The 23535-nt window shown below is 40.6% G+C and overlaps 2 protein-coding genes across 2 annotated transcripts; one reads left to right on the forward strand and one right to left on the reverse strand.

The window, feature by feature from the left end:
- On the forward strand, positions 426–9996 carry LOC109832513 (pentatricopeptide repeat-containing protein At5g39710). Its single transcript, XM_020399864.1, has 3 exons — positions 426–542; positions 6213–8599; positions 9769–9996. Exons 1-2 carry the CDS (start codon positions 426–428, stop codon positions 8439–8441), a joined length of 2346 nt encoding a protein of 781 aa, XP_020255453.1. The 3' UTR covers positions 8442–8599; positions 9769–9996.
- Positions 8852–10744, reverse strand: LOC109832691 (NDR1/HIN1-like protein 13). The gene has a single exon (XM_020400095.1). It carries the CDS (start codon positions 10438–10440, stop codon positions 9664–9666), a length of 777 nt encoding a protein of 258 aa, XP_020255684.1. The 5' UTR covers positions 10441–10744; the 3' UTR covers positions 8852–9663.

The raw sequence follows: 23535 nt of genomic DNA on the forward strand, positions 1-23535 counted from the left end.
TCTCAGACATCCTCAAATTAAATAACTTTTTATAAGATGTACCTTATTTGCTGTCGAGGGTTGTTCAAACATGTTGGATAAAGCAGCCATGAGATACCCCGTCGAGTCCTGATTCTTGATGTTGAAGGCTACAGATCTGGACAAGGTCAACCTAATTGTTCCAATGGCCTTCTGATTTAACAACTTCCATTCTGCATCCTTCATATCCACCGGCTTCTCTCCCAATTGCAAATACAGATCCTTTTGATAGAGGTAGTTGTTCATCTGCATCTTCCAGTACCCGGAGTTTATCCCATCAAACTTCTCAATCTTGAACGTCTCCTTCTCGGGATCCCATATCTAACATCAAATCGCCTGCGCCGAACCTGGTTGCTTTGATACCAATTGTTGGGTTTTCTAACCCCTGTTGCGATTTGGAAATAGAGATGGAGAAAAGAAAAAAGAACAATCACAGAGAGCACAGAGAATTTTACGTGGTTCACTTCTCAACGAGAGAAGCTACGTCCACGGTCGCCGCAAGGAAAAAGTTTCACTATTTTCAGGTTAGTTTACAAGATGGCATAATCACCCCTTTTATAGCATAGGGTTCTTACAAACAAGAATCTCAAACAGACGGGAAAACGAGCCCAGGCCCAAACCTGAGTCGCGGTCGACCGTCAACAATGGCACGGTCGACCAACCAGAACATCAAAATCTCAGGAAACCAATTACAGGGTCCGCGGTCGACCGGGCCTAGCCTCGCGGTCGACCGGCCAGAATGCAGAAACACACCCTGTAGTGTGCATGTTTTCCGGTCGACCGGGCCTAGACTCGCGGTCGACCGGCCAGCACCCAAAACGTTGTCTGCTTCGTTTTTCCTGTTCTTGCCGGTTTTTCTCTTCAATGCAACGAATAGGGCCGAGTCTGATAGTTAGGCTCCACATCGCCTAACAAAGCGATTCATGGACACTCAAGATTTAGGCTCTCTGAGTAGATGGATACCAAAACTGCACACTTGATGGGATTTGTATCTCACTAAAGCTCAGTTAACTACTGTATCTCACTGAAACCTAACCTGAAACAGCCAAAAGGCCAACAATAGTGAAGATATTTTTATTATTTTCAAATAGTTTCGAGGTGTTAGTAGGTTTTTTCACTCGAAGCAATGATGATTGGCGAAGAACTTGGGGCCTCTAATCATGTGGGATCCTCTTAACTTTTTCAAGTGGTCCTTCAGCCACCATTTTTTTTAATAAAGATTTTTCTCAAAGGGAGAATGGCAAGTTTATAGAAAGATTTGGGTCACACTCATCCAGTTCAGGTTCTACATCAATCAGCTGCTTGATGCTTTGTTTGTTTATGCAGCTGAAGAAAGAAAGCTCATCATTGAGTAGAGAAAGAAAGCTCATCACTATTAACACATTCATCTTTGGAAATTAATTAGTAGCTAATATAAGGGTAAGAAAATATTTATGAGCATGAATTATGTTCCATGTTAGCATATGATATTCCGCAAATTAGTAACCCACCCCCTGACTAATTTCAGTACAACCCTCTTCAGCATGACCTCCGTCCTCATCACCATCCTTATCCTCATTATCAATCATGAATTCTTCGATAAATTGAGACAAAGGTTATGCGTACAGCCCCAGGATTGTTAAATTAATCGAGACATGACTACTGCTCGTTAATCCCATGTTATTCTTTTCAAATTGGCCAATCGCAAGAGAGTTGGTGATTTTATCCTTAATTAAGACACAGGTTGGTCCAGTGGAGGTCCTACCTCCTTTACTCATCGATTATCTTGGGTTTCTAAGCACGAAATGGCTACATTTGATGCAAAAGACTAATTAATGGGTAGAGTTATAAATGCATTGACAAAAGGTTTGTGTAGCCAATTCAAGGATAAGGGAATCTCAGGGGAATCTCAAGTCCCACGGAAGTGAAGTGCAAAAAATCCCATATATATACTTGCTTCCGACGCCACTGCATCAAATAATAGCAAATCTTCACTACCGAAGCCCACGGGGGTTATGTGTCGACGACACACACGCACTCTCCCTCTTAAACAAATGTGTCCCCTGTGTGTGCTCCCCCACTTCCACACATAACCCCATGGCCAGAACAGAGCTTGGCTCTTAAATTATTGGGATTGTCTTTGAGACCCCCAAGAAGAGATCATGGCCAAATAGAATAAGGGTGAGGGTGCAACCATTATAGGGTGCAGAGGGGAAATATTAATGCGTGATCCTTGAAGCAAGGGACATAAATAATTAACCCACATTATAGGATCTGCACACATTGAGCGAGCTATCATCTCTAGGGGGGAGAGAGAGAGAGAGAGAGGAGGGGGCCGGGGGGAAAAAATAAAAATAAAAAAACAAAAACAAAATCTAATATACAATTACAATTGTAGTAGTTAAAAAGCCTCTAACAAAATAGGAGGACACCTTCACCATTGGCCACCACGGATCTAAGTCAGCCGGACCCACATACAAAAGAGGGGAGTGGAATCTATTAGCAATATTATCAGATGATTTAATTGTGATTGAATATACTTTTTTTTTTATTTTTAATTAGTTAGGTCATGAAAGGGAGACGACCCACTAGCGTGTGTAAAGGAATCCTCCATGGTTGGCTGAGGAGTTGGATTCCACTCAAAAGCTAGAGCTCGCCTTTGAGCACACCTGGTCTCTGAACAGGGACGCTAACACGCATCTACTCCCTTTTGATGACAAGCCCTTCTCCTATGTGGAAAGATGATGCCCACTCCATTCTTTTCATAATTGGTGCCTAAGTCTCTGATCGAAATAAACTAAGTCTTGAGGGGGAGTCACCATTATTGGTGTGCCGAGGCCTTTGGGGGTCCTCTCGCATACCGAGTAGCTAGTGATGACAATCATTTAGCCTCTCATTGCACAGTCGTTGATATGAAAAAGAAAGCCAATCCAATCCCCCCCCCCCTAGAGTACCATCAACCTCGCTAGCTAACACTCTCTATGTTGACTAATAGTTGATGCACAAGTGAAGTGAAATCTCTAGGCGACCGTTGATACTAGCTGCTCTTCTATATTTAGATTAATGAATCTTTCCTGTCCAAAAGATCTGTATTATCCTCCATATATATATATATATATAGTTAAATACTACTCTATGTGGTCATTAATTTGTTACATAGATGGTCTCCATTATTTCATTACAGTCGCAAAGCAAGCTAATAATGCATGGTAATTAGACACAAGGTAATTAATTAAGTCATCTAATTAAGAATCTCTCTGCAGTGCAATCCTATCCTCCCGGATTCATTTAATGTTGCGAAAACCGGCTCGATCGATCACAAGCGCCTGACACTTGATGCGTATCACGAACAAGTTTTGTTTATTCAAGGCTCGTTAGATACGCGAAACAAACCTAAAATGCATGCGTAATAATTGATGCATTATTGTGGGTGGCTAGATTTATTCTAGGAGATCGAGAGGTTTAGATACTATATAGCCGAGTTAGTCTCCCACGGAATCATTTTGAAAGCGCAAAGATTCCCTTCATAATTCCTTTATGCGTTGCCCATCACCTCTACAATGTCTTCACATGTCCACTTCTGATCTCCAATTCAAGGGAGGCCAACAAAAAAAAAAGAAAAATCAATATATATACTAGCTAGCACCCTTTGTAGTTGTAAGGGTGGCATGGACACTTGTCACTTGGCATTTTCAGCACAAATGTAGCTGAGGAGATGGTCCCTCTAAGCGTGGGAGAGCATTCATTGGCTCTTTGGGATTTTATATCTTCAATTAATATTGGTATATGGAATCAATCCCGATGCTCTCTCTCCTCCTCCTCCTCCTCCTCCTCCATCTCNCCTACGTGCGAATCGCCACGTGTCTCCTCCTCCTTTTTCAATTTACTTAGGCTCTAAGGGAACATTGTTGTTAGATTATCGTGTGCGTTTGTTAGTTTGAGCAACTTGGGTGTTAGATAATTTGGTGGAGTGTGCTTTGTTCCCTTGGATCAATACTTTTCATTTGGGTCTCTTCGCTGGGGACAGATCTTGCACATAATTGAAGGGCATAATATATGTGTGAGAGGCTAGCGCATGATCGATTGGCTAATCTTGCTGTTAGAGACTAAAGGAGAATCAGAACAAATTAAGATAAAAACAACTTTAATTTGTACGTACACACAAATTTCCTAGTGCATGTTAATTAACGGGGGTAACTTTTTGACCCGATCACATGAAACCTTGACCAGTTCCTGCTCTCACAAGGGTCAGGCAGGATGCTCTGGTTCAATGTACTTATAACTTCACCCATCAATGGACGTGTAGGGGCCATGCTAGCTGAAGTCAAAAAAACCAGGGCAGCATAAAGAAAAACTCCCAGTGTACTACGTACACTAGCTGTTAAAAGTTCTAAGCAGCACACAGTTTCAAATGATTTGATCTTTTTTTTTTTTTTTTTGGGGAAATTTTGATTGGGAATTCAGCCTGTTAAATTTTCAAGCGTCTTAACGCTGAACCGATTAAGCTAGCGAGTCGACTAGCTGTTTATATAAATCATAAGTTAAATAGCTTACGTTACCCGCCATAACATTACTTAATTTCTTGTAAAAAAAAATACTACGTATAAAAATTTCTCATATTTTAGTGAATATATAGGTACTTAAAAAGTTTCTCAACTCATCAGTAGTGAATAAGTAGGGGCCATCCTGAAGTTGTCATAGATTAGAAAGTGACGAAGTGCAGAACAAAAGGGGAAACGAGGGGAAATATATATGGAACAAAGAGTGAACAAGGAGCATCCTTTATTAGAAACTCAGTGTACTCCATCGTTAGAATTCTGGACTCTCTTGTGCTTTTTCACGTGATTGAAAACTTCCTGTAGTTGAATAATATATGCTTGTGAACTATTTTTTTTTTTTCTTCCCGGCCAGAAAATTTACATGGCACTAAATTAAGTTGTTTTGCAGTTTCTATTTATGTTTCAACTGACCCAGATCCTGTATATATTATTTTGTGTTGTTGTCAGAGGCCTCCAGGTCTGGATTCGGATCCTCTCCACTACAAAAAAAAAAATAGTGGAGGGACCACTACATAATCACAGCCATTGATTATCTAGTTGGTGGTTATGATTTTTTTCTTTTAGTGCAAATTAGGAATGAGTGCAATACACGGGGGTATGGTAAATGTTAGATTTAGATTGTATCATAACCGCCTACTAAATAATCAACGCTTGAGATTAAAAGTAGTGGTCTCTCCACTACTTTTTTGTAGTGGAGAGGATCCAAATCCTCCAGGTTTTGCATCATTCTTAGAAAACACCTCAAAAGCTGATAATAGCGTGACGTTGGAATAAAACCACCCGTTGGATTATATCTCTATTTTATGATCATTTTTTGTTTTTCTTTACTTGTGTTTACTACTGACATCACCAAAATTAAGTTTATTTAGTGTTGGGATACTTAAATAACTCGAGGAAAAAGTTCAGAAGTTGCAGGAAAACGATGCCTTTCTCGACTGTAGAGGCCGATCTTATAAACGGCCCATTACCCTCCCTGGCTTAACTGCTGTCCCCCACATGGCTAAAATTGTGCTACAACTGACAGGCCCATATAGCATTCGGTTCCCACTCGGCCCATACAACAATAAGACCAATAAAGGGGTAAATATGGTAGAAACCCCACGGTGTTGGGGATATTGCTCAGAAATCCCTGAATCATGCTTATTTATTCCATAAAACCACCTGAACCTTGGAATATCCGACAAAACGCGTTGCACTTTGGGAAAACTACCACCAACGAAATTAGAGCCCATAAGAGACAAAACGTCTTCAAAAATTAATCAATCAAAATTAAAAAACAACTCTCCCTCTATTAGTAAAAAAAAGTGAAAGAAACTCATGCTGCTTTTCTACTAGTTTTAGCAGAAGTATTGGATTTTTTTTTTGGGTGTGAATTTTTATAAAATTGTTTAGGAGGGGCTCACACTTTTTGTTTCTAGCGGAACATAAGTAGCTTGGGGTTTACAGTCTACTTATCGCTACTTTTTCTTTCTTTCCCTCAATTTGCATAAATGGTTTCCATAAATCAGGGAGTTCTGTGGAGGTCCCCAAACTTCAGGAGTCTTTTTGCCAAATGTTTATAATACATGCGGGTTTTATCTGAATCCCCCTCAAAAGCCATGGAGCTTTTGTAATTTAACACCCAAATAGACCTCCCCCTTCTCGACGCGTTCGCAGGACAGCCATGGCCGGTCTCAGCTCCAACCATTACCACCTGCAAGCTTGGCGGCCACAAAGCTTCTCGCCTCGCTCAAATCGGAGGCCTGGCCATCTCATTCCCTCACCCAAAACTTCACCCACAAATCCACGCCACTCAAAGCCCCTCCTCCTCCTCACCGGGCCCACCGCCCTCTCCTCAACCCTCTCGCTTCGTCTCTGGCCCACCTCCACCCCTCCCCCTCCCCTCACCTCCCTCTCCTCTCGCCTCCTCCCTCCTCAACCCGCTCCCGAAATTACCGCCTTTTGCCCGTCCGCCTCCTCTCCTCCCATGACCCCCTCCCCTCCCCTGAACCCCTCTTCTCCTCCCTCCTCTCCTCTTTCTCTCTCCTCAACTCCCCTCCCTCTTCTGCCCCCTTCGACCTCTTAATCAAACACTACACTTCAAACAACGACATCACCTCTGCATTGTCGATCATGGAGCTCACCAAGTCCTCAGGTATAGCCCCAGCACTGCTCTCTTACAATTCCGTACTTGATTCTATGCTGCGCACCAAGTGTTCGGTGAAATGCGTCAATGAGTTTTACGACGGGATGAAACGGTCCGGGGTGTCCCCGAACGTTTACACTTATAATATTTTGATTAAAGGGTTTTGCTCTTTGGGGGAGGTTGATAGAGGGTTGGAGTTTTTTGATGAGATGGGGAGGGTGGGGTGCTCGCCGAATCTAGTCACGTACAATACTTTGATTGATGGGTATTGTAAGGCGAAGAGGGTGGATGATGGGTTTGGGGTTTTAAGGAGGATGGCGGAGAGGGGAGTGAGACCGAGCTTGATTACGTATAATTCGATTATAAATGGGCTGTGTAGAGAGGGGAGGGTTAAGGAGTCGGAGAGGGTTGTGGATGAGATGGGTAGAGAGGGATTGGTTCCTAATGAAGTCACATATAATACACTTGTGAATGGGTATTGCAGAGCTAGGGATGTTCATCGAGCACTTGTTCTTCATGGGGAGATGACGAGGAGAGGGGTGGCACCGAATGTGGTGAGTTACACGTCATTGATTGATGCAATGTGCAAAGGCGGGAATTTGAATCGGGCAATGGATTTTGTTGGGCAAATGAAGGAGAGGGGATTGAGGCTCAATGAGATGACATTCACGACTTTGATCGATGGGTTTTGCAAGAAAGGGTTCTTGGGTGATGCATTGAGGTTGATGGAGGAGATGAAGGAGAGTGGTGTTTCGCCTTCGATTGTGGGCTATAATGCTCTAATTAATGGGTATTGTATGTTAGGAAGAATAGATGTAGCTTTGGGGGTGGTGAAAGAGATGGAGGAGAGAGGGTTGGTACCAGATGTGGTCACTTATAGCACGATTTTGAATTGGCATTGTCGAAATGGAGAGTTGGAGAAAGCCTTTGAGGTAATCGAGGACATGGTGAAGAAGAGCATTTCTCCTGATGCTTTTACCTATTCTTCCCTCATCAGAGGGCTTTGTGAAGCAAAGAGACTCGATGATGCTCATGAACAATTTGAAAACATGTTGAATTTTGGTCTGTGTCCTGACGAGTTCACCTACACTACCTTAATTGATGGGTATTGTAAAGATGGTGATGTGAAGAAGGCTTTCAGTCTTCATGATGAGATGGTAAAGAAAGGGATCCTGCCTGATGTTGTTACATATAGTGTTCTTATTAATGGCCTAAATAAAATAGCGAAGACAAAGGAAGCCCGAAGGTTGCTCTTTAGACTGTATTATGAGGAGCCGGTTCCAGATAAGGTGACATATGATGAACTAATGGATTGTTGTGACAAAATAGAGTTAAAGAGTATGGTGTCACTTATAAAGAGTTTCTGTATGAAAGGGTTGATGAATGAAGCTGAAAGAGCATTTGAGACGATGGTTGAGAAGAATGGGAAGCCTAATGAGGCTGCTTACAACATCATTATTCATGGGCATTGTAGAGGTGGAAGCATGACTAAGGCGCTCGAACTCTACAAGGAAATGCTAGGGTTGGGTTTTAATCCAAGTGCAATAAGCACTATCTCTCTTATTAAAGGGCTCTCAGAAGAGGGCATGAGCTCTGAAGTGAACCAAGTGATCCGTAGGTTGATGACATGTTGTTTGTTAACAGATGCTGAGACTTCAAAGGCTCTTGTTGAAGTGAACCACAAGGATGGTAACATGGAGGCTCTATTAGATGTCCTTACTGGGATGGCAAAAGATGGACTTCTTCCAAATAGCAGTTAAAAGTTTGTTACTTCCTGATAAGGCTGGTCAAATTTGGTGGAAACATCTCAAGATTAAGGTTCTTTGGCAATGACTTGCGGATTGCTTCCAAGGTGAGGATTGAGAAGCATGTAAGCTTCTAAAGCGTAAAATCAGGTTTTGGGAGGCTCCAGTTTTTGGTAAGTATATTTGCTAAATTGACAATTTTTTTGAACTAAGTTGATTATTTCCTATAACTTGTTGGTACACATAAGTTTATCGTTTAAGAGCACACCAATTTAAAATTTGATTGTTCCTACTTCTAGTTGGATTAGTTTTTTGAAATGATATTTATGACTTAAAGCAATAACCACATTTGCATGCATATAGATTTCAAATGGGCAACTTTCCACAGGTTAAATAAATTTTTGCTTCATATGCATGGCTTAACAGGCTTTTTCTTCAGAATAAATTGCTATACGCTTTGATTGGAGAATTGTTTCCACTGTGTTACAAAACAGTTGGGTGGGCTATGCAATACTTCAGACATACTTATGTTGTCAACTAGATAACCTTTTTTATAATTTTTAAGGTGGATTTGGACAATAACTATAGCCATTATTTTTATTATATGTTTTGTTTGGTGATGCCTATAAATGTTTTGACTTGCTTGTGTATATAAACTTATATCGCATAAGCACTCACATTATTTAGAACATCAACATAGTGCTGAGTATTTCAGCTATCCCGTCCCCTTGTGTATTTCTTGAAATAGTATGCAGAGCATGCCAGAGCAGATACAGAACAGTCGGTGGCCTTTGATAAAAATGATCATGAACGATTGGTGAAAAGTAACTGGTTATGCTTCATGAGATGTTCAATAGATGTACTATATTATCAGAACAACTATATTATCAGAACAACCATTTCAATTGTAATGACCTGAGATGAAGCTATTCTTGTTAGTTTTTCTTCCCATCAAAGTCGTTCATGGAATCATGGTTATATTAGAACAAAACTTCCTACAATTTTTTGATACAGTTCAAAAGAGTCAATGCAAGGATGTTGCGTCAAATTTGAGTTTTTTGAAAGCTTTTCCCAAGAGAAGGAAGATACATGCCACATAAATATAAGCAAAAAGGATCAATTTATGATTACTACATCATGACAAATCTCTTATACATGCAAAGTTCTCAATGCAAATGGAAGACAAAGAGAGAAAAGGTTAACAACATAATATCTTTCTCCAGTGCTATCATCATTCTTAAATATTTACATTGCAGTTTTGTGACGCAACATTTAGCCCCTTTGCCGTCTTGCTTACTTTAAAATCACAATTAACGGCTAGTTTCTTCTTCCTCATTCGCAGTATGCCGAAACCTAACTTCACAGGAAATTCAGCTGACAAAGAGAGAGGGACGAGAGCATTCTTTGATCCTTTCGCAGTAGAGTTGAACTCTTTAGGCAATTTAGCCTTTGAACTCAGAAGAGAGAGCTTAATTTCCGTCGTATCCTTGTGCCCTACATCAAAATCAGGTGGGATGTCGGAGGCAATATGCTTTCCGTTATTGAACAAATCAACTTTCCCACCACTTAAATGGCGGAAGTCCATTGTTGCACTAGGATTTTGAGCCTTTATCGTGATATCAAACTTGGGCTTCGCGCTTGAGGGGTCTACTAGAGCAACATGATCCACGTTGAGATGCGGGACTCCTGGATTTGCAACATAGTAAAAGATGAGAACACCGCTGAGGCAGAGGAATGCAGTGCCTAGGAGGACCATGAATACCAGAGCCACACAGCTGCAATCATAAGGCCTGTTCTTACTTGTTTTCATCTTGTTGTGGTATTCCTCGATGATGCGAGCATTTTCTGGTGGTGGTACTCGAAAAATTTGGTCCTTGGGGACTTGGACGACGTATGTGTTTTTGTTGAAGGGGATGATGGCAGAGGAGAGGCTGTTGGCATCGCCATTGGCATCCCCAGGGGAATTCGGGTGAGGCATAGATTTGGGAGGCAAGGGTGGGACCCCCTCCTCCATGGAGAGATGGAGAGGGGAGAGTATGTAGTGGGGAAATGAGTTTGGAGGAGATGAGAGGTGAGCATGAGAGGTTTGGCGGAGAGAGGGAGAGGACAACCAAAACGCACGCAGAAGATAGCTATGAATCACACACAAGAATGCCAATTTAGGGATTCTGTTTTAACTGCCTTTGACCTGGTCGTCATCTGTGCCCAATATTGCCTTCCTTTGATAGGGAAGATACGGAAAAGTCTTTATTCTAAAAATTGCCATTAAATTTTTTTTCTTTTGAGCCCTCAACCATTGACTGTTACACCTATTTTTCCCCGCTAAATGAGCTTGGGTAAATTTGAGATTTAGGTGGAGCCATGAGGAACCGAATCTCTATCTGTCTACTAAGTTAAGGTGGAACAAAATCAAGACCCATAGTTGGTTTGGATGTGATCAGGTTAGGTCAGTTCGAATCACAATCTACCTTGACAAAACGAAATGGATGTGTTAAAATTAGTATAAAAACTATAATTCTAGACTCTCATCATAACTTCGGAGTTTTGGTCTAATGGTTATTAGAGGAGCTAAATTTAAGATGGTATCAGAGCAACTCAGGTTCAAATTCTACCGGTCACGAATTAAATACGGATTTTCTAAAAATTGACACTGTTACGTGAGTCCAGGTTTCGACTCATAAAAAAACGATTGACCTTCATGTGCATGTTAGAATTAATATAAAACTATAATCCTTAATTCTCACCATAACTTTGGAGTTGGTCTAATGGTTATAGGAACTAAATTTAAGATGGTATATCAGAGCAACCTAGGTTCGAATCCCACCGGTTATAAATTTTAATCGGATTTTTAAATTTGACACTGTTACGTGAGTCCAGATTTTAGCTCATAAAAAAGGCGTTAACTATATATATAATTCTAGACCCTCACCATAACTTCGGAGTTTTGGTCTAATGGTTAGATGAGCTAAATTTAAGAATATGAGCCCCACCCATAAAAGATCTTTGCGAGCACGGGAACAAATTTGGTACGATTGGTAGAAAGGTGCCAAGCTAGAACCGTCCTCAGCTCGATGGTCCTGGCTGAGGCCGAGTCTTATGGAAACCTTTTGAATGTAGAGACTAGTGAGGCATTCACCCACCAGAAGTATGTGAGTAGTGAGTACTATCATCGGGCTAAACATGTTTATACATTACACATATTTTATTTTCATACTGTTTTATCATATGCTTCATGTATGAGAAGGATAACGAACCCCTATCTTGAGGACATGGGGGCTTCTCCATCGTAGGCTAAGTAGTGTGGAGTCTTAAACTCTTTTAATCATAATCGCCGTGTATTGATTGCATCGACGGTTGTTGATTTATCTCCTATGAAAATGAGGTGCGGTCATTTTTGGGCTGCACTCTTCTAATACCGAGATGCATCCAAAGAATGAGTTCCATCTACAGAGTAAATCATAGCAGTTCATGTTGGGAATTTAACGCCTAAATCCCTAATGCAACGGAAACGCAGAATAGAGAACAGTACACCAAGATTTACGAGGTTCGGCAACTGCCTACGTCCTCGGGAGCCACACAGTCAATTTCTTATTTAATCTAACAAGAAATTACAAATCAAGAGCAAATCTCTAAACTGAGATTCCTCAAACAAACACTGTAGCTACAGTGTTAATACCCACAATAAAATCCCCTCTTCTCTTTTCTCTCTCTTCTTAAATCACTTTCTTTATCTCCCCTCAAATCACTATTTGAGAGCTGGAGATCAAAAGTAAAATCGCTGCTGCGATTTCAAAGAGGACCGAATGAGAACGCTGTTGCGTTAAGGCATCCACCGCCAGAGAAAAAAATTCGGGGAGGAGGAGCAAAACCCTAGGGCTCGTGGGGGGCTTCTTTTATAGTCGAATCGATGATAGGCTGGCGACAACCTGTCGCCAGCGGTTCGCACGGACGCGGGTGTGGGAGGCCGAACGCGGGGGTCGGAACTGAGGGTCGCGTTCGCCAACGAGGGTCGCGTTCGACCCAAACCACCATCGCGTTCGCCAAGCTCGAGCTCGCCTGGGGGGGTCGTCGCCGACTTAGCCACGCTCGTCTGCGTCTTCCTGGAGCTCGTCGGAGCTCCTCCGCCGTCGGAGGTTGGTATCCATCTTCAACCTAACAATCTCCCACTTGGAGACCAAACCGACGACAACAGGCTATCCCATCAAGCTCCTCTCCTGTGTGGCTCCGCATTCATCATCTATGCATGAAGGCCAACTGAAGTTGCACACAACTCCAGTTTCTGAAAGGTCGCTGCCTTTGTCAACATATCCGCTGGATCCTTTCTTCCTTGGATATTCTGTTGAAATCCTTTGACAACTCGTCGGGCTCTGTATCTTTTGGAACCATTCTGCTCCTTTTTCACTCGATACACCCACTTGTTGTGACGTGCCTTCTTCCCCATGGACAACTCAGCTAGTCCCCATGACTGGTTGGAGATCAGAGATTTCTTCTCTTCTTTCGCAGCAAACTCCCACTTGCTCGCATCTCCACTCTGACAAGCTTCATCAAAGCTTTCAGACTCTCCTCCATCTGTCAGCAACATATAATTCATGTATCTGCTGTTAGGCACAGGAGGACGAGTGGTTCTCCTCAATATTAGAGCTGGTGCGTCGGGCTCCTGCGCACCGTTCTGTCCAACAGGCTCTTCTGGCTGAGGACCTTCTGCATTGGGTTCTTCAGAGAGGTTATCTGGGACATCATCTGCATCTACAAATGTTGACTCGCTCTCTGAGTCATCTGTCTTGTGCATGTCCTTGTACATCACCTTCTCGTTGAATGTCACATCTCTGCACCTGATCACCTTCTTGTTTTCGTTGTCCCAAATGCGGTAGCCGAACTCGTCTTCACCATACCCGATGAATGTGCATTTCTTAGACTTGGGATCAGGCTCATTCCTGCCTTGATCACTTATATGCACATAAGCTACACAACCGAAAACTTTGAGATGTGAGAGGGTTACCTCCTTTCCGCACCATACCTCTTCTGGTATTCTGTGCTCCAATGGAACCGATGAACCTCGGTTGATTAAGTAAGCTGCTGTGTTGACTGCTTCTGCCCAGAACTGCTTCGGTAGACCTGACTGCGTCCGAATGCTTCTGGCTCTCTCTGTCAACGTCCTATTCATGCGCTCAGCCACACCATTGTGCTGAGGCGTTCCGGGCACGGTTCTCTCCATTCTGATTCCATGCTCATAGCAGAACTTCTTGAATCTGGTGTCTTCATACTCACCACCATTGTCTGTTCTGAGTTTCTTTACCCTCAAACCGGTCTCATTCTCGACCATGGCTTTCCATCTTCTGAAAGCCTCAAACACTTCTGACTTTTTCTTCAGAAAGTAGACCCATACTTTCCGAGAGTGATCATCAATAAAAGTCACGAAGTAGTGTTTCCCACCAATCGACGCGGTGGTTGTTGGTCCCCAAACATCCGAGTGAACAAGCTCTAGCTTCTGCTTCCTGGGGGGTCTGCTACTTGCCTGAAAGCTAACTCTCTTCTGCTTTCCAAGTATGCATTCTTCACACATATCAATCTCTACTGATTGTAAACCTGGGAGTTTTCTCTTTGTGTGCATAACCTTCATCCCCTTTTCACTCATATGACCGAGTCTCTGGTGCCACAGCTTTGAAATCTCATTGCCTGCTGCAACTGAGATCGAACAACGTGCACCCGCTGTCATATACAGGGTACCAGTCTTCCTACCTCTGGCAATCGTCATTGCGCCCTTCGAAATCCTCCAGTCATCTCCATGGAAAGTCATCGTGTAGCCTTCACTAGCCAGCTGGCTTACTGAGATTAAGTTCCTCTTCAGGTCGGGAATATACCTGACATCCTTCAGCTCCCATACTGACCCATTCAGCTTAATCTTCACTACACCTTTGCCAATAATGGCACATGCTTGATCGTCACCAAGATATATATTTCCAAGGTTTCCGGGGATATACTTCTCGAGGAATTCTTTCTGAGAAGTAGCATGGAATGATGCTCCCGAGTCCAACACCCAAGACTCCTCCTTGCTCTCCAAAGAGCATATCAGCGCATCATCTCCTCCTGAGGTGGAGGCAACGTTCACATCTGCATTTGCCTCCCACTCCTCCCGTGCACTCCTGCACTGATTCTTGTAGTGCCCGATTTTCCCGCACTTCCAACACTCGATAGCCTTCGAACTGTTGGGATTTCTGGATTTGGATCTCCTATCATCTGATCCATTTCCTCTGGTTAAACTTTTACCTCTTGACTCTGTATGCAATACTGAAGAGGTTGTAGCTTCCCCCGACTCTCTCCGTCGGATCTCCTCACTGAGAACCAGATCACGAACGTCGTCAAACTTCAACTTATTGCTTCCCGATGAGCTACTCACAGCTGTGACCGTAGCGTTCCAACTCTCTGGTAGGGAAGACAAAAGGATCAACGCTCGAACTTCCTCATCAAACTCAATATCAACTGAACTCAATTGGGTCGTGACTGTATTGAGTTCATTGAGATGATGTGCTACCGATGCACCTTCCGCCATTCGCAGATTAAACAACCGCCTCATCAAATGGACTTTATTTGAGGCTGATGGCTTCTCATACATATTGGAGAGTGCTGCCATAAGATCTGCCGATTGAATAACCGCCTCATCAAATGGACTTTATTTGAGGCTGATGGCTTCTCATACATATTTGAGAGTGCTGCCATAGACCCGCCGTGGTCTTCTCCTTCGCTATGTTGAACGCAACATTGCGAGTTAATGTCAATCTGATAACTCCGAGGGCTTTTCTGTCCAGAAGATTCCAATCTTCTTCCTTCATACCCTCCGGCTTCTTCCCCGAGAGAGGTTGATACAGATTTTTCTGATACAGATAATCCTCTATCTATATTTTCCAGAATTCGAAATCTGATCCATCAAACTTATCTAACCCTAACTTTTGAAACTATAACCTTAAAGGACTTTCTGTAATTTATCTTAAATAAAACCATATCAACAACTTCATGGAACTAACATATAACGTTAATGTTTTGCTTGATTGATTCGATTGTTGCAGGTGATAGTGGTTCTTGGTTCAGGTACGTGGGACCAAAACTTCGGCAAGGGGAACATCTCAGCATTTGCTCTTGCATCCGCCTGTGCCTTTGTGTGTGGATGTCTCGGACTCTTCATGCTTCCTAAGCTCTCAAGATCGACCTTCAAGACTGAGATTCCTCAAACAAACACTGTAGCTACAGTGTTAATACCCACAATAAAATCCCCTCTTCTCTTTTCTCTCTCTTCTTAAATCACTTTCTTTATCTCCCCTCAAATCACTATTTGAGAGCTGGAGATCAAAAGTAAAATCGCTGCTGCGATTTCAAAGGGGACCGAATGAGAACGCTGCTGCGTTAAGGCATCCACCGCCAGAGAAAAAATTCGGGGAGGAGGAGCAAAACCCTAGGGCTCGTGGGGGGCTTCTTTTATAGCCGAATCGATGACAGGCTGGCGACAACCTGTCGCCAGCGGTGCGATGGACGCGGGTGTGGGACTCTGATCGCGGACGTCGGAGTTCTTGAACGCGGGGGTCGCCATCTCCCAAACGCGAGGGTCATCGAGCTGGGACGCCATGGTCAGGTTCGCGTTCGCTGATGCGTCTTCCTGGAGCTCGTCGGAGCTCCTCCGCCGTCGGAGGTTGGTATCCATCTTCAACCTAACAGTTCATGCAGTGTGCTATATAAGTAAATCTAGTGCCTAGCTTCTATTGAAGAAGATTTGAATACCTGGAGGCTTGGAGCCCAGAACCTCTAAATTCCTTTCGCCCACACTGTCCTCGATTCAGCAAACGGAAGAACAGCATTTTAGAAGCATTGACGTGAGCAGCAGTAGTTAAAAAAGCTACCACAAGTTACTGATAGAAGATTTATTCTAGTAGAAGCATGAGTTCTACCTAGCGAGACAATATTTCACAAAATTTATTCATGTATCATTTAGTTTCAAGGTAAAATATGCTCCCTAGTCTTCCAGAATGCATGCGCTCTGTATAACTGTTGTCAAGGATCTCACATTTTTCACGACCAGACAACTTCACTGCTTCCTTCCATCAAATGTTCAGTATCTATATCAAAGCATTTTGTTTTAAAAAGAATAAATTTACTGCTTATAGTAAATGTTTTCCTGATCCTATTCGGTATACTAGTTCTTGTGCACGTACGATGCACGTGGTTAAATTCATTGCACGTGGTTAAATATCAAAATTTATTTTTTTTTTGGGTGGTATTTCTTACTATAAAATAAGTTAGATTCATTTTGATTTAAAATCTATAAACATGGATTATTACATTTGCCATAAGTTTTATTTAAATATTTTTTAAAAAAATTATGAAATAGATGATTAATTTTAAAAAAATTTTGGGGCTAGGAATAAACAACTAACAAGTTTACAGTGGAAGATAACGGAGCGTGGTACATTCTTAAGAATTATTAATATTTACTTAGTTTGTTTATAATGATAGGATCTCATTCTTAATTAACTAACTACAAAGCCTAGTGCATTATTTTTTTGGTTGGACGTTCAAGGCAGGCAGAGGACCAATGTGAGTCCTCATCACAATGAATATTATACAATTTAAGTACAAAGGAAAAAAAGGAAGGTTAATCAATGATGTAGTTTGTGAGGGGAAACTCCAGCAGTTTAATTTGGTATGTGGATATATAATAGACGAGATGAAGAAGGGTGGTTTTGAAAATAGTGGGTGTGTGTGGGTAATTATAGACTGACTAAAAATTATTATGGATAGCTGATCTCTACAAAACACAAATGATGGAGATCACGATCTGACAACTTTCATATCAATCAATGAGAGTTACAATTTGACGATTCTCACAATATATAACTGATGACGGAAGTTACAATTTGAAAACATTCGCAACAAATAAGAGTTACAAACTGACGAATCTCACATCTCAAAGAGCCAAAGGTCGGTATTACAAGATGACAATCCTTGTAACACTCTAACAGAAAAGATTACAAGTTGATGATCTCTTCAAAGCAACACGTGGAAGTCATCACCGCATTCCAAGCTAAAAACACAGAGTTCACCACCATGTTCCAAGTTCAAAACGCGGAGCTCATCGTCGCGTTCCAGGATCAAGACACAGAGCTCACTACTGCGTTTTCAGCTCAAGACGCAGAGCTCACTACTGCGTTTTCAGCTCAAGACGCAGAGCTCACTATCCCATTTTCAGCTCAATACGCAAAGCTCATTACCGCATTTTCAGTTCTAAACGCGAGGGTTGTTTCCAGAACGCGAATCTCGCATTTGACCCATTCAAACACATTTTAAATGGTTCCAAAACCGTTTTTCACGAATTAAGGGCATTAAACCCTCATTAAGGAGTGATTTAAGAGGACGGTTACAACCCTTAAACCCCTATAAATAGCTGAGAAGTCAGCTACAAAGGGATGCTTTTTTGGATCATCTTGAATTGGCTTTTCTTGGAGCTAGTGCCTTGGCTTGTGAACCATTTCAGTTAAATTGAAAATGATTAATTTTTTTCTGAAATCAACTCTTTTACAGAGTTTTAAACTCGTTCAGAGTTCTTAACTCGTTAAGAGTTTTTAAACTTGCCTCGCAAGTTCTTCCCGGCGTCAAGTCAAGAGGAATAGATCATGTTCCACGAAGCGAGGTGCTCATATTGTCAACAGGATACAATATTCAAACTCCATCGACACCAAGAAGAACCTAGCTTTAAACAAAGGGGAAGATCTTCGTCGATCTTGATCTCTTTTGTAAATCGGGAAACCGATAAAGAAAAATTATAATTTCTTTTTCTAAGTTGGTTAGAGAGAGATTACTGTGAAAGATTGTATTCATTCTTTTCTTAAATTGATTAAGGAGAATTAATAAAATTTCATTTCAAAATTTCTTACATTTTTCCCGCAAACAATAATTAATATTATTTTTATTTGTGCGTTTTTCTTCATTTATTTTCAAGATATATGTGGTTCTGTGGATTTATATAGCTATATCATTATTATTCTCTTTTGATTTTGTGGAAGAGTCTGAGTGTTAAAAAAATTAAGTTATCTAAGCCCATACATGAAATTTATTTTAACCAACACCCATGTGTAAATATTACAATTGGCATTAAGATCTAAGATATGTGTGAGATTTTCTTTGATTTTTATACAAACAGTATCTATTTAAATGATAATAGTATATTTAAACTTTGTGATCTGAAAAAAATAGATCAAACATACAATATAAATAATTGCTTTAAAATAATCTAATCTAGTCTAACAAGAAGAAAATAGATGAAAATGATGTGTAAATTATTGCAATTTTATAATTCGTAATTTTTAAACAATCTAATCTAATCTAATACTAAGAAAATAACAAAGGCACGTACTTGTTGAAGGAGATGAAAGTGCTATGAAAATTGTTATAATTTCTGATCTAAACAAAAGATCAAACATACAATATAATTAATTATTTTAAAATAATCCAATCTAATCAAATAAGAAGAAAATAGATAAAAATGCTATGAAAATTATTGGTATTTTTTGATATGAAAAAGGATTAAATATACAATATAATTAATTACTTTAAAATAATCTAATCTACTAAGAAGAAAATAACAAAGTCATATACATGTAGAAGGAGATGAAAGTGCTACGGTACTTGTAGTTTCTTGGCTTATAAACATTGGTATGTGATGTTGCTTGTGCGATGATAACAATTATAAATATAGTTTTATTTAAATAATAATAGTATAATTAAACTTTGAAACTAATTATGCGGTACCGTGAGCTACTTGAATTTTGGTTGGTGAGAGATTGCCACGTTGTGTCCTTATATCGCAGCCGTTTGTTTTAATTTTCCTTTTTTATAATTTTCAGAACGATTTTGTCTCTTTAATTTGTTTGGTGGATTTTGTAAATACTCCGTCCACATTATGTACATTTGTAGGTCTGTGCTATTCCTGGATTCGACCTCTGGGGCGAACATTATTCAGTCTCTTGTGATTCGTTATTTGGCGCTGTTGATCTGAACAATCGTGTATGTGTGGTGTATTCTTTGACGTATATAGTCACGTAGATTTGATTACCTGATATTTTTGCCGATTCCATTTTGACATGCACGTGTGGTGTGTTAATTATCTGTCAGCTTGCTCTTAGATCATCGAATGCATGATTTTTTTTTTTTAAATTTAGGAAACTTTAACAGTACGTAGCTTCACTTGAATGGACTGAATCATCAATGTCTCGTTTGAATGTCATGCAGTTTGGTAGAGGAGGAGTATAACTGCATGGCTAATTTGTTAGGTTGGTGGGTGGGTCTGTGTTAGACATTGAACCATGCAAATCTGTATCGCGATTCTCTATATATCTTGTGGCCCTGCATTGTTTTCAAAGAATCGCGATACAAATTTGCGTGTTGTGGGAATAACATAACACTGGTTAAGCATTTTCTTGAATATATACAACGAGTGTTTTCCTATTTCTGTTACACGAGGACGACTGTCAAAATCGTACATGATGCTTATCCTGGTAAAAATATTGCATCTAAACGGAAAGTTTGATACGGAAACAAACCAAAACGGAGGAGAAGGGAAAATTTACAAAATAGATCATTTTTATGAAATATATAGCGAAATAGACCACTTTGAAAAATAATTAGCAAAATAGATCTCTTTTGAAAAAAAAAGAGGTCGATTTTGAAAAACAAGGCTCAGAAAACATACGGGACTACTAGTCCCGTAAAATTTTTTACTAAGATTAGTAAAAAAATTTACGGGACTAGTAGTCCCGTATGTTTTCTGAGCTGTTTTGCAAAATATACCTCTTTTTGGCCTGTTGGCCAAAAAGATGTCTATTTTGCTAATTATTTGGCAAAACGGTCTATTTTGCTAAATAATTAGCAAAAACGGTCTATTTTGCAATTTTCCCCTTTTCTTAAATATATAGTCTAGTGTAGATTTTTGCGACTTTTTTTTTGTTACGGTTTGACGTAGGTGTTTAACTTTGACTGGGACCGGTGCGTGTATATATGCTGTCTTTATTCAGAATGGGCCCACGCCAAATGCCAGAACCAACTCGATGATGATCGGCTTGACCCTCACCGGGCTCGATCGTGTTAGATCTAAATCAAAATTTGAGATCTAAAACCATATAGCCATGATTAATTCAAAGAGATTAACAAGAATCTAAAAGAGCGGAAGCTTATACCCGAATCCATAGAAGAAATCTTGATTTGGGTTTTTTGATGATCTTCTAACCTTAGGGTTTCTCTAAATCCGAATTTCTCTAGCTAGATGGGGGTGTAGAGAATTAGAGAGTGTAACCCTAGGTTAAGAACCATAACCCCTTATTTATAGATGTTGTACTTTTGTAATTTAGCCCCTCAATAAATCACAATTACAACCTGGTATCTGCACATATAACCCCATGACTTATTTAAATACCAAATTAACCCAACTTAATTGATCACTTTAGTGGGTTATCCTGAAAGATAGCAATACACATTGATTAATCATATGTGCCCACAAATAGATTTATTAGATTAAATCCAACAATCTCCCACTTGGGCACCGTATGATTCCTTAAATTGTGTATAACCTTATGAGCTCAAAAATTGCTATCACTGAAAAAGTATTTCCGAACAATCTCGTCCATTGACTATATCAATATAGGATCAAAGCGGCCTTCGTCACATTTATCGTGACTCGACCCATCAATGGTCACATATACCAATACAATCAAACGACATAGATCAATCATGGATGTGCAGCATGAAAATTACATGCAATGTGATCAGTACATGTCTATTTTCAACTGGTCCTCCTTAGTGAGGTCAAAACCAAACATAATGTAACAGAGTGTCTTAACTGAAAACTTTATTCTGATCAGACAATACAAACAAACATAAAGCACCACAAATACAAACTCCCACTAAAACATAATATCCTCAAATAATACCACACCCATATGAGCAGTATGCTCATGAAAGACCTTAGGTGGCAATCCCTTAGTAAGAGGATCAGCTATCATGGAGTTTGTCCCAATGTGCTCTATGGATATCTGTCCACTCTGTACCCTTTCTTTCACAACCAGGAACTTAATGTCAATATGTTTTGACTTAGTTGAGCTCCTGTTGTTATTGGAATACATTACTGCAGATTTATTGTCACAATATAGCCTTAGTGGTCTTTCAACATTTTCCAAAATGCGCAGTCCCGTGACAAAATTTCGCAGCCATATTCCCTGATTGGATGCCTCATAGCAAGCTACAAATTCTGCTGCCATAGTGGAGGAAGCTACTAGTGTTTGTTTGACACTTTTCCATGATATAGCTCCTCCTGCTAACATATAAATGTAGCCTGATGTAGACTTCCTGCTATCTTGGCATCCAGCAAAATCAGAGTCCGAATACCCAATGACCTCTAATTTCTCTGATTTTCTGTATGTGAGCATGTAATCTTTTGTTTTCTGAAGATACCTCATAACCCTTTTGACTGCTATCCAATGATCCATACCAGGGTTGCTTAAGTATCTGCCTAACATCCCAACAATGTACGCAATATCCGGACGCGTACATACCTGAGCATACATTAGACTTCCTACAGCCGAAGCATAAGGAATCTTCTGCATTTCCTGAATTTCAAGGTTACCTTTAGGGCACTGATTGAGACTAAACTTGTCTCCTTTAGCAACAGGGGTGTCACCTGGTCTGCAATCTTGCATGCCAAACCTTTTAAGTACCTTATCGATATAGCTCTTTTGTGATAATCCAAGAATACCCCGAGAGCGATCTCGATGTATCTGGATCCCTAATATAAAAGAGGCGTCCCCAAGATCTTTCATCTCAAAATTCTTTGATAGAAATCTCTTGGTTTCGTGCAACATGCCTATATCATTAGTGGCAAGCAAGATGTCATCCACATACAGAACCAGAAAAATATACTTACTCCCACTGAACTTGTGATATACACAGTCATCAACAATGTTCATCTCAAAACCGAACGAGATAACTATTTGTTGAAACTTATGATACCATTGACGAGGAGCTTGCTTGAGTCCATAGATGGATTTCCTTAATTTGCAAACCATATTCTTTGGGTCTCCTGACACAAAGTTTTCTGGTTGCACCATATAAATCATCTCATCAATGTCTCCATTGAGAAATGCAGTCTTAACATCCATCTGATGTAACTCAAGATCATAATGAGCAACAAGTGCCATGATTATTCTGAAAGAGTCTTTCGATGAAACCGGAGAGAAAGTCTCTGTATAATCAATGCCTTCCTTTTGAGTATAGCCTTTAGCCACAAGACGCGCCTTATACCTCTCCACATTACCGTTTGCATCCCGCTTGGTTTTAAAAATCCATTTACAACCAATTGGTTTTGCACCTTCTGGCAATGGGACAAGTTCCCAAACCTTATTGTCTTGCATAGACTTATACTCTTCATTCATGGCATCAATCCACTGTTGAGAGTTAGAACTTTTCATGGCCTGAGAGAAGTTGATTGGATCATCTTCTAACATTCCACTACTTTCCTCATGTTCTTGGAGAAATACAATATAATCATCCGGAATAGCATTTCTCCTTTCTCTCGTGGATCTCCTTAATGGCACTGGTTCTTGAGGTTGTTGAGTTTGTTCTTCTGGAACAGGGAGTTGTTCAACATTATCATCTTGAGGTTCCGGATTTACTTCTTGAGCAACAACAGGTATAGGAACCTGAATATTGTCAAAAGTAACTGTATGGATTGGATCTGAAGCCAATTCCTCCTCAAAACTAATGTCTCTAACCTTATTTCTCCCCCCAAACTCAACATCCTCAAAGAATGTTGCTGTTCCCGTCTCAAAAATATTCCTTATAGTGGGATCATAAAACTTATAGCCCCTAGAGCGATCAGGGTACCCAATAAAGTAGCTGCTAACTGTTTTGGAGTCCAATTTCTTTTCATTTGGCCTATAAGGCCTTGCCTCAGCTGGACATCCCCAAATATGTAAATGCTTTAAACTGGGCTTTCGACCAGTCCAAAGCTCATAAGGTGTTTTAGCAACTGCTTTACTTGGTACTCTATTCAGAATGTAAGCTGCTGTCTTAAGTG

Source organism: Asparagus officinalis, chromosome 3, assembly GCF_001876935.1.
Source record: "Asparagus officinalis chromosome 3, Aspof.V1, whole genome shotgun sequence".
NCBI classification, from domain to species: Eukaryota; Viridiplantae; Streptophyta; class Magnoliopsida; order Asparagales; family Asparagaceae; genus Asparagus; species Asparagus officinalis.